Here is a 15,485-nt window from a genome sequence, read left to right on the forward strand (position 1 = left end):
GTGGATGCTCCGGTCTCAGACTGAACCTTTGAACAGAACCTCCATGAACTTCGAGTCTGGGGAGGAGGGGCCGGTGGAGACGACTCTCTCCAGTATTTTGAATTTGGACTGCAGTAACTATTTTAAACACTAGCTGTCAGTATTACATATTGCACCTTTAAGGTTTGTAAGCTGGATTTTGTGATCATCTTAGTTTAAGGGTGCTTTTGAGAAATTAGGCCCAGGTCAGTTTTTGTTAGAAATGTTTTGCAGCTATGCAGAGGAAGATAACAAAGGAGAAGTGTAAACCCTTTTAAATAAAAAAAGATGTAAGACGTTACTTTAAAACCAAAGAACAGATGACACATTGCAGCAGTGTCATCTAAAAGAGTCCAGTGACGGATGGATAAGATGTAGGGGTAGCATTTATATGTTTTGCTGATGCTGAGCCAATCTGCTATGTGTTACATCCTCATCTTTTGCTTCAACCTGTTGCACAACAGAAGAAAATGACAATTAGGAAGGAACGATCAAATATAAATCAGACTAAGAGTCCACTGAGTCCATTTACCCTTTTTGGAGTTTGTTGTCGTACAATAACCACAGAGCTGTACGTCACATCCACATCACTCTTAGCATCTGACCTCTGGGTAAGAAAGAAGAGACAAATATTATCAATTAATGTTTTGTTTCATTCAATTCCAAATGTGTATGATGAAATAATAAATGCTATTGGAGTGTACTTATGTGTCTTTTTATGTACTTGTATTGTGTAATACAAGTTGTAGTTTTACTGGTTTAGGGCTACCTTGTCTGAAGTTTTTCCCATGTGCCTAACATTGCTGTGTGTTACTTCCTCTTCAGCCTGATCAGGGAGCAAACCAAATGTTAGTCAAATAAAAGCATACACCATTTTATCAGACTAGATCAGGTTACATCAACATGACACCCTTTGTTAAAATAGTAAGTATGAACCATTTCATAATAATTGTAATAATAATAATAAATAATAGATTTTATATAGTGCTTTTAAAAGGAAATCAAAGGCAGTAAAAGCCATACAAATATGCAACAACACAACTACAACAATGAAAATGAATTACAAGATTACAAAGTGGATTTGCAAAGGTGGGTTTTGAGTGCAGTTTTGAATGCCTGAGTGAGAGAGTTCCAGAGGGAGGGGGCGGCAATGGAGGCCCGTCCCCCAAGGTCCAGTGCCTGGAGATATAGTAAATACTTCCTTTTTCAGGCGCACATGAGAGTAATTACCATACAAGTTTACTAGCACAATAGTCCAAAGAAAATATGAATAATTATGGTGAGGGTCTTGCTTAAAAAAAAATAAAAAGAAATAGATGGTTCAGCTGCAATCATTTTCATACATTTTCTTACCTGGTCTGGAGTTTTTTTCTTTTTCTTCACAGTACTGTACGTCACTTCCTCTTTAGCCTGTGTTGAAGGAGCACAGAACAGAACATATTCCTGTATTTGTGATCACAGAGGTGCTCAATTCAGTTACTATCCATCAATGCTTACTCATATCTTACCGTTGTTGTAGCGGATGTATCTGCTCTGGTCTGTTCTAAAAGTGAAGCAATGACAACGTGACTATCAATGCTCATGACAAGAATGTACAATAATCTACATTTATAGTAAGCATATTTAAGAATTACAAACATATTTGGTATGAACTGGATTCATCAGCACTACTTACTGTGACTTTTCACCATAAACCAGATGAGCAAGGTCACCATTACAATGAAGATCAGCAAACTCAAAGGGATGATGAAGTACTTTAGATCAACGGAAAAACTGCAAGATACATTTTAAGCAAACAATGCAAATAAAATAAACATATTGTTTATTAAACAGTTCACCAATGTAGTTGCATGCAAAAGTGAAAGCTTCTGACCTGACAGGCTCAGGAGTGGGTGATAAGGTGGTTAAATGGCTTGTTGTTGCAAGGGTGGCTTTAATGCAAAACAAGACAATAATAAGTAGATTAAAACGACAATATTTATTCCTAATATCTGTTCTGTGTTAAATCAAATAATTTACATATGGCTGTACTTTTAAAATTGTAGTACTTACTAGTCGTAAGTCTCTCTGTAACAGTTACATGCACTGGCATCTGTAAGTCTCCATTGGCACACCAATACCAGCCGCTGCTCTCTGTCCTCAGTCCACTCATAGTCACAGTAAAAACACTGGGGGCCCCTTCACTGATGGTCACATTTGTTCCCTCTATTGATCCAGACAACTTCGTCACACAGGAGCTGCCAAGCCTGCACCACTTTGTTTCTCCAGTGTTAGTATAGGAACAACTGATGCTTATATTATCTCCATTAAATCCTGTTAACTTCTGATACTTCACATAGAGACTGGGTATACCTTAATGGAGAACAGCATTCAAAGAAAACATGTGAGTAGCCTAATTGGTACATGCTGGTGATGATTTAAATATGACTTGCATATCATTACATCTGGTAGATAATGATGAAGTGAGAACAATAAAGTAATTGTAGTATCAAAATAATTAGTCTCTGTTGTAAAACTGATGAGCACCGCTCAGTGTTAAAATTTCATAAAGGACTTACAATGTGTATAAAGATAATAATAAATAAAGATGCTTTAAGGTCTCTTACCTCTGGTGACAGACAGGTAAATATACTTATTGACATCGTCCCCTTTATTAATCTCCACAGCACACCAATAATAACCAGCGTTCTCATGTGTCAGATCTTTTATAGTCACAGTGAAGATTCTTCGGCTTTTGTCATCAGAGATTAAAAACTGTCCGGAACTACTTGGTTGGCTTGTTTTAACTAAATATGAGCAGAATGACCAATAATATCCTTTACATAAGTATTTCACATGGTTTATGTACTTTGAGTCATAAAGACATGGGATGGAAATTGAGCTTCCAGCCTTCACTGACACTTTACTGACTGTAGTTATGCTGTGAATTCCTGCAACAAAAACAATTAAAAAGGTTATATTCATATACAATAATCTTCCTTCATACGACCTGCCTATTGTTTATATTACTGTCGCTATTGTTTTACACATTAGGCCATCATAGTCTTCAAAATGTATAAAATACAAAACTGAAGGATATTACTTGTCTAACTGTCAGTTAGCATTATCATCATCTTTTGACATAACTATTAGAAGCAAACAATACATACACAGTTATAAAATGATTCCTGTTCCTGACCTGTGAGTCCAGTGAGGAGGAGAAGAAAGTTGAGATGAACAGCCATGTCGGTGATCGAGCAGACAAAACCACATGAACCAGTGCAATGCAAGACTGATCTTCTTCCTAATTTTGCTAATTATACACTGTAAGGAAGTTGCCTTACATTGGTTAGTTAGATTATGTATGTACTGTAAATATCTATGGAGCAAGAGCGTACTTCCCCAATATAGTTTACTGGAGACTGGGTGTTAAGTCCCCCATTTCCAAAGAAAAGATCAGCACTCCAGGTGTATGGACTGAATTGTGTTTATTTATTTAAAACATGGCAGTCATAACATTGTATGAACAATACGATCATAATTTATTTTACATAACTAAGTTAAATAACGAAATTATCATGTACACAGACTTATACTTATTGTTTCCCGCAATGGTTTAAGATCACTTTTGTTGCAAATGAAATTAGACAGGCATAGAAATGTTTTGCAACTATGCAGTGAAGGGTTAGAAAAAAGCTCTAACAGCTACAAGTGAAAAAAGAGAAGGAAGAAATGACTGCACAACCAAATGATAACATCAGACAACACCTTGCATCACTGTAGTCCAAAGAAAAACAGTCAAACATTTACATTTTTTGGGGGTGCTGAGCCAATGTGCTGTATGTAACATCCTTATCCTCTGCTTCAACCTGTTAGCGAACAGAAGCAAATATTTCAAATAGTTGGAATCTAACAAAGAATACATTCGAAAATTTTAAACAAAATGATTTGAAATGACTGAAATATAAGTAGCTAGAAACAATATGTCTTTTAATATTTACTCTTTTTACAGTTCATTGCTTTATTGTAATCACAGGACAGTACATCACCTCCACATCACTTTCAGATCTCTGGGTAAGGGAGAGATATTAAACAGTATGTTTTTTTGTGTTAGGGTTACCTGGGGTGATGTTTTTCTCATGTTCCCAACATTACAGTATGTTTCCTCCTCTTCAGCCTGTGTTAAAGGGGCGAAGCAAATGTAATTTACAGAAAGACAGAGTTTAATTAGATTAAAATTTCCACCTATGTTAAATAGTTACATTTTCATATAAAATACTTTCCTTTAAAGGCAAACATTACATTGACTTCTGATAATAATTACTGTATTCTCTTCATAAAAATCCACAAGAACAATATAGCAAATTAAGATGTATTTAATCTAATAGAAATATTCAAAATCCATCTGTAATAGTCCTGCAGGTTATACACTTCTGCAAAGGGACTATGTATTATTGTTTTTTACACCTAATTTCTAGGTGCAGTTATGGGTTACCTGGCTTGAAGTTTTTGTCTTGTGTTTAACAATACTGTATGTTACTTCCTCTTCAGCCTGTGTTGAAGGAGCAAAGCAGGCTATATTAAAAAATATTAATAAAAGAAATATAAAAAAATGAATTACCATGTATGCGATAATAGTCAACATATTCAAACACATACAAACACTTCCTAATAAAACACAGTAAAGTACAACACTACCACAACCTGTCATTTCTTCACCATCCATAAAAGTCAATACCACATTTCATGGCTATCTACCCAATATTTGTTCAATTCAATTCAATTCAAATAACTTTATTTGTCCCCGAGGGGCAATTAAGAGGCACAAAGAGCAGCACAAAGGACACTTCACGGACAAGATAAGTTCACGGACAAGATACAAATACGAACAGATAAGATATCAATAAATAAATAAATAATTCATGATAATGCATTTCGTAATGCCTTCTGAATTGCAATTAAGAAACCACAATTAAAGGGTGCTGTGAAGCTTGAGGCATTTCACTTCCTGAACCAAAAATGTCAACCTCATTGTGGAACTAGATGATCACCAAAGTAATTAGAATACATAGTCTAGGAACCATGAATGGCTGTACACAATTCAATGGCTCCCAATCTAGCAGATGTTGAGTTATTTTAATTGATAATTTGACGGCACTGAAAAGTCAGGGGATCACCAAAGTCATCCAAAGTCTTTCTCTAGGCACTATCTTTACCAAATTTTAAGGCAATACATTCAATAGCTTTGAAGATATTTTACTCAAAACCCAAAAAGATGCTGGAACAATTTACACTGTACAATTAACTTTTACAAACTTTTGGTTTCTTTAAAGTAAATGACCAAGATTGCACCTTTTCCTCCATGTTCTGTCGCTCTGTATAACCGTCTTTCTAAAAAAATATATTGGGAAATGTATCCATATTTTACCGTTGTTGTGGCTGACGATTCTGCTTTGGTCTGTTCTAAAAGTTAAATAATGAAAACATCAATGCAATGACAATGCACAATAATCTAAACTTAAAGTGAAAATATTTAAGAATTAAGAAAACATATTTGGCATCAATTAAATTGACCAAACTTCAGACTTTGACTTACTGTGTCTTCTCAATATAAACCAGATCAACAAGGCCACCATTATAGTGGAGATCAGCAAACTCAGACTGATGATGAGGCTCTTTAGGTGAGTATAAGCACTGCAGCATACATTTTGAGCACACAATACAAATAAGTTAAGATAAATAGCCTGTTCTTGTTGAGACAATGCTAAAATATAATGTAAAATGTATTAATCTTTTAGCAAAATGTTCATTATAACTAATCCATCTTATTTTCATATCAGTCTAAGTTATAAAATATGTCTTTAAAATTATGTACTGTGTAAAGGACTGCCTTACAATGACTAAATTAAATAATTAAATAAATGCATGCAAAGGCAAAGTCTGACCTCTGCCGTCCGTCTCCAAGGATGTGATTAGGAGTGGCTGATAAGGTGGTTAAACGTCTTGTTGTTCCAATTGGGGCTATAATTCGAAACAGGACAGTGAATAATAAAGTACTGTAATATGGCAGTAATACCACCAAAACGTTTCCAAATGGTTGTACTTGACATACATTTATAACGTACAATCACTTACTAGTACTTATAGTGGTAGGTCTCTCTGTAACAGTTACATGCACTGGCATCTGTAAGTCTCCTTTGGCACACCAATACCAGCCGCTGCTCTCTGTCGTCAGTCCACTCATAGTCACAGTAAAAACACTGGGGGCCCCTTCACTGATGGTCACATTTGTTCCATCTATTGATCCAGACCACCGCGTCATACAGGATCTGCCCAGCCTGCACCACTTTGTTTCTCCAGTGTTAATATAGGAACAATTGATGCTTATATTATCTCCATTCAAACTTGTAACCTCCTGATGATCCACATAGAGATCTGCTGTATCTTAATGGAAAAACAAATAGGACATTGTAGGTAGCTTAATAACTTGTAGATATAGGTGATGCTTCAAATATGTTTTGCATTCGTACAGTGGTTAGATAAATAATCCCTTTTGATTTAACATCTACTCTTACTTTTGAGTGAAGAAGTACATAAGAAAATAATCACTCTTTGTCACAAAAATTAAAAACCTCCTTGGTGTTTTACCAAACAAATTCTTAAAATGTCACAATGGATTTGAAATGTGCATAACTATGCTTTAAGGGCTCTTACCTCTGGTGGTGACAGACAGGTGAAAATACTCTTTGACATCTGGCCCTCCATTAATCTCCACAGCACACCAATAATCAGTATCCTCATCTGCCAGATCTTTTATAGTCACTGTGAAGATTCTTCGGGTGTTGTCGTCAGAGATTGAAAATCTTCCTGAATTTTGTTGGTTTGTTTTGACTATATAGGAGCAGGAGCTCCAATAATATCCTTCACACAAGTATTTCACATGGTTCATATATTGTAAGTCGTAGAGACATGGGATAGAGATTGAACTTCCAGCCTTAACTGACACTTCACTGACTGTAGTTATGCTGTAAATTCCTGCAACAAGAGCAAATACAACATTTGTCTGCATATATAGTTACCAGTATTCCTCTTACACATCTCGACATTAGATATAATTTGAAGACAATTTAAAAATCACAGAATTTACATTACCAGCTCAAGCATAAGACTAAACATCTTTACACGTACAATGACCCCTGTGACTGACCTGTGAATCCAGTGAGGATGAGAAGAACTCTGAGATGAACAGCCATGTCGGTAAGTGAGCAAAATCACACAAAACTACCTGGCAGACTAATATTGTATTTCCTGGTATTAAACTAAACCTGCAATTGCAAGTGTTGAAATCTCTCTTCCTCTTTCTTTTATTGCAGTTATGTTAATTTGGTGTGATGATGAAGTACTTAATTATGCAGCTACATTTTGCTTTCATTATGTGAGTATATTAAACCTGAGTTACAAAGTGCTTTACATTGATGGAAAAAATAAAATGATTGAGATAAAAAATAATAGCTATCATGTATAATTTTTAATTTTCTTTTTTATTTGCACAATAGGGTGCAAGAAAAGGGTAACACTTTACACAGAATCAAAATTCATATTCATTTCATACAGTAATTGAGTCAGCTGTTTTTTAATTGTGCCCAATATAATACCACACCCTGTGGATGCTATTGGATCGAACGCTACATGAACTAGAGATTATTGATAAAAAATCAGATAATCCTATGTAATTGCATAATGTAGAGCACCTTGTGAAAGCCAGTGAGTGGAGGAGGATTAGGGATGAAAATTAATAAAGGTCCTCTCTGGATCATGATTGTCTTCAAAGGCAAGATGTCAACTCGGTGGATAGAGAAGCTGTAAAAATACACAATGAGTTGTACTCACAAAGCCACTTTCAAAATTGTAAATTTTAGTGACCTCGAATCTGCTCTTGGTCAATATTCCAACTGTTGCTCTTACTTAATGTGTCAAACTGAGAGAGACAAATTTTCCACAATTTGATCTCATTTTTCAACATTATACAGTGCATGTGTGCAGGTTTGCACAAAATTACACCGGTGACTGAAAGTCCCTAAATTGCACAAGTTTCCAATATAGACTGTTGGGTTGATTGGGTTTATCCAAAATGTTGTATGATACTACTAATGAAGTGTACTGTAATGGAAAATGTATAATCATGCTTATTTGTAACAAGAGAACATATTAACACTATTGAAAAGGTTATCCAGTGCAAAAGGGGAAACTTTCTTTGTGATAATGCACCACCACCTGCTAAAATAGACATCACATATACTGTGGCTTGACCTAAGGGTCATAGAGACGGCAAATGTTCAGACATAAGCGGGAGGGCAACGAGACATAGATTGAACTTTGGTTTCCTATTCAAGTTTTCTTTGCTTTCTGTGTATAAAAGAGACTGAATTTCTGCATGTACTTTGAGAGCTCTTTCTCTGCACTCTGCAGCAGTGCGGTGAAAGCAGCTGTCCACTCTTGAGCAATAATACTTCCACATTGCACTCTGATGTTTTGTGAAAGTTGTGTTTCTGCTTGAAAGTAATAAAACAAACAAAGAAAGTTTGCTTTTCCTCATCTTTGTTATTAAAGACATCTTTACTCTGCTGCATGAAACTTCCACCACAGTACATCAAAATGATTTCATCAGTGATGCAGTACTTGCTGGATTAAAGTCCTCCCATCTTTTCTGCTCATTAGCACTTATTATGTTTTAGTGTGCTGTAGATCACACTTCCATCTACTGGTTCAGTCTAATGAGAGAAAACAAGCACAGAAAAGAGAACGCTGAATAGTTATAGACTAATCATAACAACAATAATGCATTGGAGTTGACGTATTGAGATGCCTATATGAATTTGGAAGTAATGACATACCATTTGTCGCACACTATCCTTAATTACAATGGTACTGTATGTCACACTCTCTTTGGGTATATTGTTCTGCTGGATGAGATTCACAGTCAGCATGATACAATGTCAGAGGAAAGACAAACACATACAAATGTAGGCAAATGTGTTCTAAGGCAGTGCTCTTTGTTATATTGTGTTAAACAAAACAAGCTGTTCCCCTCTTGTTTACCTTCTGCTGGGCCCCTACATGTTGATTATGAACAATGGTAGCGTAGTGCACATCAGGATCACTTCCAATTTGTGAGCACTGAAGGATGAATTAGAAATTTGACATTAATCTCATCGTATATTACGTTATGTTACAATTGTTTACTTTCTCCTGTCTAAAACACGCACAATTGTTTGGTTAATTTGAATATAACTCGACTAGTCGCTTTGCATGTCAGAGGTCTGCCATTCTGGAGTGTATATGTCTGTGTTATGTTGAATACTGATTAACCTTAGGTATCTCCAACAGGACTGCCATTAACCCCTTCCAAACCCAGTTCTAAATGTAAGTACAACTTCCTTAGATGTATATGATCTGGAGTTTTACATTTGTGAGGAGAATTCTATACAGGTTATCTCATTTCCTCTTTTGGTTTAAAAGATCACACTTGTTTTCCCCACACAGCCTATACGTTTACCCTACTTTAGTCTGTGACAGACAGTGCTGTTAAGAGCAGCACATAATCTGCAGGAAGAGAAGAAACATTATCACTGCAATTTATTTATTTTAAATTTGATGCCATTAAATTAGATGTGTATTTTGATCGGATTTACCGACCTGATGAGGATTTGAGGCTAAATTGTCACTGCAAATGTTTTTTTTGCCAGGGTCATATATTGTACTGTGATTGCCGTTACCAAAAATAGTAACTCCATAGTATTTCCATAGCATCACAGCATCACATTATAAATGTTTTCCTCATTGTTGACCCTCTAGTGTCACAGAATCTGATGGGTCACAGCTATTAGAGTACTGTTAGTTTACCCACAGCATTGAGCAGCGAGTACTTTATTGGGGACTTATTTGCACTAGATTCTAATTCTGCTGATCTAGATCTAGTCATTTATAACATCAATTCACACTCAGCGTAGTTCACTTAGACGCATAGTATATTATACACTTGACTGGTCATGTTTCTTAAATGCTGTTTACTTCATGTGTTGTTGTATGATCAGTCCAAACACACTAGAAAATGTTTTATTTACCAAGCAAAGAGCAAATATGCCAGTAACGAAGATGACCATATATTTATTACCATACTAATAATGGGAAACACAAGGCTATATCTTACCACAGTGATGTCAGACCCCTCCGGCTTGGTCTTATCTAAAACACATGGATTTGTAAAGATGTTTCAAAAGAGATATGTTATTCCTGAATTGGTTTTTAGCAGAGTTTACAACAGACTTACTACATTTTATCATCATCCTCCATCCAAAAAAGGCAGAGGGAACAACCAACAGCAGTAAGACGAGGGTGGTGCTGAGAATCGTCACAATAGTGGAACTAGAAGATAGATGTAGATCAGAGGTACATTTAATAAAAAAAAGGGGTGAACACTTTTGCAAAACGTATGTCTGAAATTATAGGTTTAATTTATTAAACAAAACCTCTTGTGTTCATTTTGCAGGTTCTCTCCACCTGCCCCGTTTATGGTGGAGTTTGTGGGCTGAGCTGTATGTGGCCCTGCATTTGTAAGCAGGGAGGAATGCTGGGTAATGGTTGGAAGTGTCCCTGTAAAGTCTGAGTAAATACATGTGAAAAATCATGTAAATCTACATTGTAGATGATATCAATATGTTGTTACATTGTATATTATTAAATTATACTGCAGTTCCCCGATTTTCAAGGTAAAGGGCATTAATATATTCTATTCTGCAAGATTAACAGGCATTGTTTCGGGGTTTGATTTGTGTTGCCTTTGTTGTGTCCACTTAATGACTTCATTTTTATGATAAATCACTAATTTATGAAAATAGAGAATGCCTAGTATCTTATTTGCTGTATTGGGGCTCAATGTAGTTGTAGTAGTTGTTGTTAATTCATGAACAGTTACATGCACTGGCATCTGAAAGTCTCCATTGTTGCACCAACACCAGCCACTGCTCTCTGTCTTTAGTTCCATCATAGTCACAGTGAAACCATTTGGGACACTTTCATTGATGGTCACTGTTGTTCCATCTATTGATCCAGTCTGATCTGACACACAGGTGCTGCCCAGCCTGCACCACTGTGTTACTTTTGAATATTTACAGTAGCACCTGACAGTCACACTTCTTCCTTCAAATGCTGTAATTTCCTGATGGTCCACGTACAGACTTGGCATACCTTGAATAAAGCACAATACAAAATAAAGCATAGTCTGACTGTATTATCTGAGAAATGTAAGTGAAAATCCAACATCTTTGTGTGTTTAAAACATTTAATGGATTTTACCTGGGGTGACTGACAGCTGAAAACGTTGTTTAACATCCAATGTTCTTTTCTCCACAGCACACCAGTATCTACCGCCATCATCCGTCAGATCATTAATAGTCACAGTGAACGTTCTTTGGTTTGTGTCATCAGAGATTGAAAACTTTCCAGAATTATGTGGCTGGTTTGTTTTAACTGCATATGAGCAGGATTGCCAAGTATTACCTTTACACAAGTATTTCACATGGTTAATATAGCCCAACTCATAGAGACATGGGATGGAGATGGAGCCTCCGGCCTCAACTGATGCTTTTCTCACTGTAACAATTTTACTGTGAATTCCTGACAAAACAACAGCAGACACTTATTTTACAGTGGTGCACTCAAATGCATTGTGTATATCACACAATCAATTACAGGTCACTCAGTGACATACAACACATCTAGGCTATTACATTTAGTCTCATGACCTAACTGTTTTTTTTTTATCAAAGAACAACTTTAATTAAAGCTGCGAGCAGCAATGGATGGGCCCTTGCGCCTCTGCGCGCGTCGGGGTTACCGGCGGACGCCGCTCCTTGCGACCGTGCATTTGCGCGGCACTCAGACGCCACAAACCGTCACCAATGAAAAGGGAACTCCCCGCCGAGTTCAACGATACCTCACACAAGACTCTACGTCATACGGTTCATTAGCTGTGAAAGGGGGCGTGGCTAAAGCATAGGGGGCGGGTCCAACCATCACCAATTAAAAATGAAGCCTCTGCTGAGATGAATAATACCTCACACAAGACTCTACCTTAAATGGGTCAGCATGTATAAAAGGGGGCGTGGCTTAAACATAAGGGGCGGGCCAAACCATCACCAATGAAGAAGGAAGTCTCTGCTGAGTTCAATGATACCTCACACAAGTGTTTACATCAATCGGGCCATTAGTAATAAAAAGGGGGGCGTGGCTTGAACATAGGGGGCGGGCCAAACCATCACCAATAAAGAAGGAACTCTCTGCTGAGTTCAATGATACCTCACACAAGGGTATACCTTAAACGGTTCAAATGTTATGAAAGGGGGCGTGGCTTATGCATAGGGGGCGGGCCAAACCATCACCAATAAAGAAGGAACTCTCTGCTGAGTTCAATGACACCTCACACAAGACTCTACCTTAAACGGTTCAAATTGTATGAAAGGGGGCGTGGCCTGAGTACGTGGGCGTGGTCATATTGTAGGGGGCGGCTCATTATCACACATAGACCACACATTCTGAGTTTCATGCAAATCGGATGATGTTTGTCATATAAAGCACATTTCATGTTGCCAGCGGGGGGTGCTATGACCAAAAGTCAATTTTGGCCTGTAGGTGTCTTCAGGCCTGGACCTTTGTCAATCGTGAGAAATTTCGGGCAGATACGACAACGTACACTCAAGTTACAACAGCTTCTTTGTTCATCGCTAAACACTCAAAATGGCCGCCACGCCGCGCCCACACCGTCTGACGAAAAGTTTTTCTTTTAATAACTTTTCATCGTTAAGGTGTTGGGATGGTACAGACCAAGTTTGAAGTCCATCGGATGAAATCTCTAGGAGGAGTTTGTTAAAGTATAGCACCTTGACTTTTAGGCCTACTTCCTGTTGCCACTAGGGGGCGCTATGACTTTAAGTAAATATCGGCCTTTATTTGTCCTCAGGGTTGGACTCTTGTGAATCCTGAAAAGTTTCGAGGTAATCGGACAACGTACACTCGAGTTACACCCACTTCCTGTTTCGGCGGCGAAACACACAAAATGGCTGCCCTGCCACGGCCACGCCCTCTTTTAACAACTTTTCATCTTTAACATCTTAAGATGGCACTGACCGAGTTTGAAGTTGATCGGATGAAATCTCTAGGAGGAGTTTGTTAAAGTACGACATGTGGATTTAATTCAAAATGGCGGACTTCCTGTTGGGTTTAGGGTATGGCTCTAATGAAGTTTTTTGTACATCTTGACATGTTACATATGTGTACCAAGTTTCGTGAGTCTACGTTAAACGCACTGCAGGGGATCAACTTTCTTAACTTTCTAGGGGGCGCTAGCGAGCCATTTTTGTGCGCCCGAAACCCTTAAAATACGTACATTTTCACCAGACTTGATGCGACTGCCAAATTTGGTGAGTTTTTGAATATAGTAAGCAGCCCCTCAAAAAGCCAATTCATTTGACGGGAAAATAATAATAATTCCTTCAGTTTCAATAGGGCCTTTCGCCGCTGTCGGTTGCTCGGGCCCTAATTACTCCATAGCAACATATCAGTACCAACAATATTCTTTTAATTATAAATATAATATAGCAATATAAATATATTATATTTATGCGTAGTGTTCTTATTAAGGCTTGACCTACCTATGAGTCCGGCGAGTATTAGGTGAAGCACATATAAAGAAGTCATGCCTGCCACAATGTCATGAGTGAATGAGCACTTTCAATATTATGGTGGGTAATTCTAACTTGGTCACTTCCTCATTTTTGACACTGTTCATGTGGTTCTGCTGTAAATAGGCTACGTTCACACCGCAAGTCTTAATGCCTAATTCAGATTTTTTACTCCGATCCAATGTTTTGTTTGGCTGTTCACATTACCTTTTAAAATGTGGCCTATATCTGATTCCAGTGTGAACTGTTTGCGGTTTTGAACTGACCCGCATTCGCAAAAGAACAATAACAATGGCATCAGATGCAGCACACTGTTGCACTAAAGTTAGGGAGGTTATGGAGGAAGTAAGCATTTTCGCTTTTATTTCAAAATGTTTCTATAATGGCAGCCGTAACATTAACGAGCAGGTGCTGAGGAGGAGAAGAATGAAGAGAAAGAGAGCCAAATTGGCTATTTTGGTTTTTTGCCGGGTTATGGCTGTGTGGGTGGGAGTGGTGGGACTGCGTTGTTTGCTATTTTTTCAAAAACGGAGCGGTTACGGTATGATCCTTAGTTTTGATTGAATTGAAGGTCCAACACCTCACTCTCTCTCCATTGACTTGCTCCATCACTGTTCTCCATTTTGTAGGCCTAGTCAAGTTTTTAATTTGACTGTGTCTAGGGCTAACTCCCACCGGTGCATATTTGTGACAAATGTCGATGTACAGTAGATTGACGTAAAAGTCGCATCAAATCTGCCTTGGTTGTTCACACTGCAGCCACATTGAAAAAAATCAGACTAGGGTCTGATTCAGGACCACATATGGAAGTGGTCTAAATCTGATTTAAAAAAATCAGATCTGGGCAAGATCTGAGTGTTCACACTACTTCTGAAGAAGTCTGACCTGGTCACTTGAATCAGATCTGGGCCACTTTTGCCTGAGGCCTGAACGTAGGTCATATTTTTTATGGACTATTTATAATACATTTCATAGGTAGTTATTAGGTTTTATTTACTTCATTTATAGCCACATTAGTAAAACATTACTCAAGACCTATCACAGTACAGTTAAACTTTTATTTGACTCCATCCATCCATCCATCCATCTTCGTCCGCTTATCCGGTGTCGGGTCGCGGGGGTAGCAGCTCCAGCAGGGGACCCCAAACTTCCCTTTCCCGAGCAACATTAACCAGCTCCGACTGGGGGATCCCGAGGCGTTCCCAGGCCAGGTTGGAGATATAATCCCTCCACCTAGTCCTGGGTCTTCCCCGAGGCCTCCTCCCAGCTGGACGTGCCTGGAACACCTCCCTAGGGGGCGCCCAGGGGCATCCTTACCAGATGCCCGAACCACCTCAACTGGCTCCTTTCGACGCAAGGAGCAGCGGCTCTACTCCGAGCTCCTCACGGATGACTGAGCTTCTCACCCTATCTCTAAGGGAGACGCCAGCCACCCTCCTGAGGAAACCCATTTCAGCCGCTTGTACCCTGGATCTCGTTCTTTCGGTCATGACCCATCCTTCATGACCATAAGTGAGGGTAGGAACGAAAACTGACCGGTAGATCGAGAGCTTTGCCTTCTGGCTCAGCTCTCTTTTTCGTCCACAACGGTGCGATAGATTGAATGCAATACCGCACCCGCTGCGCCCGATTCTCCGACCAATCTCCCGCTCCATTGTCCCCTCACTCGCGAACACAACCCCAAGGTACTTGAACTCCTTCACTTGGGGTAAGGACTCATTCCCTACCTGGAGAAGGCATTCCATCGGT

The 15,485-nt window shown here is 38.3% G+C and overlaps 2 protein-coding genes across 2 annotated transcripts; both read right to left on the reverse strand.

Annotated features, from left to right (window-relative positions):
- Positions 1-383: 383 nt before the first annotated feature.
- On the reverse strand, positions 384-7,282 carry LOC114572558 (uncharacterized). The gene is made up of 18 exons (XM_028604234.1): positions 7,205-7,282; positions 6,712-7,032; positions 6,133-6,441; positions 5,943-6,018; positions 5,594-5,691; positions 5,426-5,460; positions 4,493-4,549; positions 4,118-4,174; positions 3,808-3,866; positions 2,625-2,749; positions 2,071-2,370; positions 1,892-1,949; positions 1,694-1,791; positions 1,527-1,561; positions 1,372-1,428; positions 788-844; positions 551-625; positions 384-468 (listed from the first exon to the last, which is right to left on the reverse strand). The coding sequence occupies exons 1-18, from the start codon at positions 7,248-7,250 to the stop codon at positions 406-408; spliced, it is 1,926 nt and encodes a 641-aa protein (XP_028460035.1). The 5' UTR covers positions 7,251-7,282; the 3' UTR covers positions 384-405.
- A 1,384-nt stretch (positions 7,283-8,666) lies between these two features.
- Positions 8,667-13,752, reverse strand: LOC114572559 (polymeric immunoglobulin receptor-like). The gene is made up of 9 exons (XM_028604235.1): positions 13,707-13,752; positions 11,353-11,673; positions 10,903-11,244; positions 10,527-10,650; positions 10,328-10,422; positions 10,208-10,242; positions 9,097-9,174; positions 8,892-8,957; positions 8,667-8,768 (listed from the first exon to the last, which is right to left on the reverse strand). The coding sequence occupies exons 1-9, from the start codon at positions 13,750-13,752 to the stop codon at positions 8,712-8,714; spliced, it is 1,164 nt and encodes a 387-aa protein (XP_028460036.1). The 3' UTR covers positions 8,667-8,711.
- Positions 13,753-15,485: the final 1,733 nt, after the last annotated feature.

Source organism: Perca flavescens, chromosome 17 (genome assembly GCF_004354835.1).
Source record: "Perca flavescens isolate YP-PL-M2 chromosome 17, PFLA_1.0, whole genome shotgun sequence".
Lineage (NCBI taxonomy): Eukaryota > Metazoa > Chordata > Actinopteri > Perciformes > Percidae > Perca > Perca flavescens.

Coding starts and splice junctions, on each gene's coding strand:
- LOC114572558 (XM_028604234.1), bottom strand. CDS start 7,250: ATGGCTGTTCATCTCAGAGTTCTTCTCATCCTCACTGGATTCACAG. Junction 3,867..4,117: donor TGAGAAAAACATCACCCCAG/GTAACCCTAACA, acceptor GTTCGCTAACAG/GTTGAAGCAGAGGATAAGGA. Junction 2,750..3,807: donor GCTCAGCACCCCCAAAAAAT/GTAAATGTTTGA, acceptor TGATGACAAAAG/CCGAAGAATCTTCACTGTGA.
- LOC114572559 (XM_028604235.1), bottom strand. CDS start 13,752: ATGACTTCTTTATATGTGCTTCACCTAATACTCGCCGGACTCATAG. Junction 9,175..10,207: donor AGGGGTCTGACATCACTGTG/GTAAGATATAGC, acceptor TTCATCCTTCAG/TGCTCACAAATTGGAAGTGA. Junction 8,769..8,891: donor AGGATAGTGTGCGACAAATG/GTATGTCATTAC, acceptor TTCTCTCATTAG/ACTGAACCAGTAGATGGAAG.